We start from the raw sequence: 3,616 nt of genomic DNA on the forward strand, positions 1-3,616 counted from the left end.
TACATAACTATGTTACGTCAGGGGTGGTATGCTAATAGTATGCTTTGCTTTCAAGTGGTACGTTAGGGGTAGTATGCTTTGCTTTCAAGTGGTACGTTAGGGGTGTCTTGCCAAGTGGTACATAACCATGTTTGAAATGGGGGGGCAGGCTTACGTTAGGGGTGTCTTGCCAAGTGGTACATAACCATGTTTGAAATGGGGGGGACAGGCTTACGTTAGGGGTGTCTTGCCAAGTGGTACATAACCATGTTTGAAATGGTGGGGACTAAGGCTTACGTTAGGGGTGTCTTGCTTTGGTTTCAAATGGTACATAACCATCTTACGTCAGGGGTGGTATGCTTATAGTATGCTTTGCTTTCAAGTGGTACGTTAGGGGTAGTATGCTTTGCTTTCAAGTGGTACATAACCATGTTTGAAATAGGGGGGACAGGCTTACGTTAGGGGTGGCTTGCTTTGGTTGATAGGGGGCACACGGACACGGACTTCCATGTGTGACATGCTAGTTGTTTCTATTCAAGGTTACCTTTTTTAAACGATTTTTTGACACGGAATTTGCAAGGTATGATAAAGGCCCCTACGTAAGGCCCCTGTCGTGCATTCAAAACGTCCCTTTTGAAGGCAGCATAGCAGACCTATTTACCTCAATTTAAGGTACCTTTTTTTTGAAAAGATTTTTGACACAAAAATGATGCCATAGTATAACCGCCCTTTGGTGAAACACACCGGCATGTCTTGTAAGGATATAGCGTAAGTTCTTACCGCATCTTTAAGGCATTGTTTCTCCTCCTCTAGCTTTCTTCTCTCCTCCGCAGCTTCCTTCAGTGCCTGCAGACGTAGTTTGGCTCGCAACTTTTTCTTGGAAAAGAGTTTTTCAAACAGCACCGGAGGTTTCTGTGGCTGTAGAGATGGTAGAATTTGGTTGTACATTTGCAGTACAGGAGTGTGTCAGGGCTAGTGCATTCAGTTTGTACAGTTTGATTTTTCTTTTCTCCCTTTTCAATAATAGATAGAAATCATTCAATGTCATTGAGAGCTTTAATTTGCATTGTCACGTTTATACATGACTAGTTAACCTGTGTTTTATCTACTTACATACATTACAATGCACATCTTTTTTATAAACTACTTAAGTCAAGTCTGTTTATACATGTGTGCGTGTCCTTAAGTTATAACATAGCTCAAGCTAGGGACAATGAAGAAAATGGTCAAGTTGCTGCTTAGAATATGGACAGGATTCTAATTGGTCAATGGGGGGAAATTACCTAAGGGATCACAGAAAAAGGGGCCAAAATGGCCTTGTGCAGAGATAGTCACTGGTACAAGTTTGACTATAATTTCCATACTTAAAACATTATGTTAAACACACCAAATACAACTTTTAATACCTTAGGTCTCCCTGGGTAGGATGGTAGAAAAGACATTTTGTTGTCCTGTCTTGGCCCAGATCAAGTTAGCACTGCAACTTGGTGTTAAATGGTTAAACGGGTTAGTTTAGATGGGTTACAAAAACAAAGGTTAAAGGTTAATGAAATTGGATGGACCACAATCAGTTAATGCATCACCATGTTATTGTAATCAGTTTAATGTCAAACAAAGTAACAACAGAAGAAAGAGTTCAGGTCATATGTAACATCACTGCAAATTGTGTTAAGTTCGTGAGGAGGTTATTTCATGGTACATGTATCGACAGTCATTGTGAGGTAGGGAGGCATTTGTCATGACTGTTAATTCCCATGGTTAAACAATACAGCTGTGACAGAGTATATTTAAGACTGGGCTATGCAAATTATGAGGCGGCTTAACCGCCGTGCATATTCTGTGTTTTACTTTGTGACCATGATAACCTACCTTTGGCTTTGGTTTGGGTTTATATTGTTCCAGTACAGAAGGAAATGTGCTCTGTCTCAGTCTGGACGGGGTATCCTTGTCAGCTGGTCTGGGCTTGGGTTGAACTTCTGGCTCTGGTTCCTATGTGAACAATTTTAACAAAAATTGCAATAACAAAATACATGATGATCATAATAAATAAGCACAAAGTGGGTTGTTCTATAAACTAGTGGGCTACCAGTGGGACAGACTTTTAAGGATGTAACAACCTCAAATATGTGTTACAACTATGTTGCAAAACTTCATACAGCTACAGTACCACCATATCATGTTACACCTGCCCCCCCATACTTCACCAAACGCATAATTCTACAGCTTATAAAGGCAGAAAATACAGTGTTTTCAAAACTTGTACCTCTTGAGCTTCGTTAGCTTCTTCTTGTGCAACGGCGACTTCCAAAACGGCTGCTAAAAATCGTTTTTTCCCTGTCAGACCCTTGAAAGCCATGATCCTACTGTTGTCCCGCCGCCATCTTGTTGCCAACGTAAACAACTTTCCGTGCTACCCTGTGAACGAGAGTGATCACGTGAGGTATGTTGAGAACTCTCGTGCACAGGGTAGCATGGATTTTGAGCAACAGGTGGTTTTGTCCTAATCTATGGTACAACTTACAACATCTCGCATTAGAATTGTAGACGGCATTCATAAAATGAACTTATGATTTGGTCAAACGCTAGACGAACAATCTAAATAAAATAAGATAAAAGAAAATATATAGAAATTGTGAGTTTTGTCGTGTCAATTGTGGATCCGTAACTTTCCAAAATTGAAACGGCCAGCAAAGAGTTGTCTAAGACAAGACTGAATTAGATCTAACCGGTTTCCAAGAAGTGGACTAGCCTACTCACCACCGGGGGTGTCGGGTTATACCATCCCCATAGGGGGAACTACATGGGTAGTGTTACATGCACTGTATATTTTGTATGTCAACAACTCCTCTCCGAAGGCTAGTGTGCCCAGGCCAGAGTGTGCCTACTTACTCACGGAGTCCCACGGCAACTTGAAAGGGACCAAAGCATAGGCCACAGGACGTGAAAAACAAGTCCATTGATTGGCTTTCAGCAACCCAATTATAGCTGAAAGAGTGTCACTCATGCTGAGGTAACATGACGGACGATGGTACCGAGTACCTAAAGGACACGCTCCTCCGCAGCGTCCGCTAGCGCGCTATAATTAAAGCCACATCTGGGCGCGCGGCGGGGTCCCCAGAGCAACACAGTGCGGAAGCCAAGGAGGATTATGATACTATCCCATCATCCTTTGCAATACACATTCCACAACACGTGTCCCAGATGGCTGACTGTCAGCACCAGGTATATAGTCTTGTCATGTTTCCTTTAAAAGTGCAGCAATGGCAACAATTTGACCAGTAATTTTTGGTTCTTTGAATTATCAAAGGACTCAAGTAGTGTATGAGGCTATCTGACTTTTGTAACTTATGTACAACTTCTTACATTGTGTCATAAACATTTATGCAAACATTTGCTTCAAAAATGGTGCTCAAACTTCACCAAACTAAAGTGCTTTTCTACAAACTCTGTTGATTGGTGATATTATACATCTTGTGCATCAGAAAACCCCAAATGCACCAAAAAGCACCCATGGAAAACAGAAGAAAATATTATATTTGATATGATTTATGCAATAATCATCAACAAATGCAATTTTCTTCTGTTTTCCATGGGTGCTTTTTGGTGCATTGGGGGTTTTCTGATGCACAAGATGTAT

The 3,616-nt window shown here is 41.2% G+C and overlaps 1 protein-coding gene across 2 annotated transcripts in view; it reads right to left on the reverse strand.

Annotated features, from left to right (window-relative positions):
* LOC109481119 (trichohyalin-like) overlaps positions 1 to 2,567 on the reverse strand; it is a 10,457-nt gene extending 7,890 nt beyond the window's left edge. The window contains exons 1-3 of one of the 2 annotated variants that reach the window (XM_019783605.1): positions 2,243 to 2,567; positions 1,849 to 1,968; positions 760 to 897 (exon numbers count right to left, since the gene is read on the reverse strand). In XM_019783605.1, coding sequence (XP_019639164.1) covers positions 760 to 897; positions 1,849 to 1,968; positions 2,243 to 2,335 — 351 coding nt within the window. In that variant the 5' untranslated portion in view covers positions 2,336 to 2,567. Of the gene's footprint in view, positions 1 to 759; positions 898 to 1,385; positions 1,463 to 1,848; positions 1,969 to 2,242 lie in introns of those variants that run through there. The other variant, XM_019783606.1, reaches the window with a different exon arrangement.
* Positions 2,568 to 3,616: the final 1,049 nt, after the last annotated feature.

This window comes from Branchiostoma belcheri, unplaced genomic scaffold (genome assembly GCF_001625305.1).
Source record: "Branchiostoma belcheri isolate BF01 breed outbred unplaced genomic scaffold, Haploidv18h27 scaffold54, whole genome shotgun sequence".
Classification (NCBI taxonomy): Eukaryota; Metazoa; Chordata; class Leptocardii; order Amphioxiformes; family Branchiostomatidae; genus Branchiostoma; species Branchiostoma belcheri.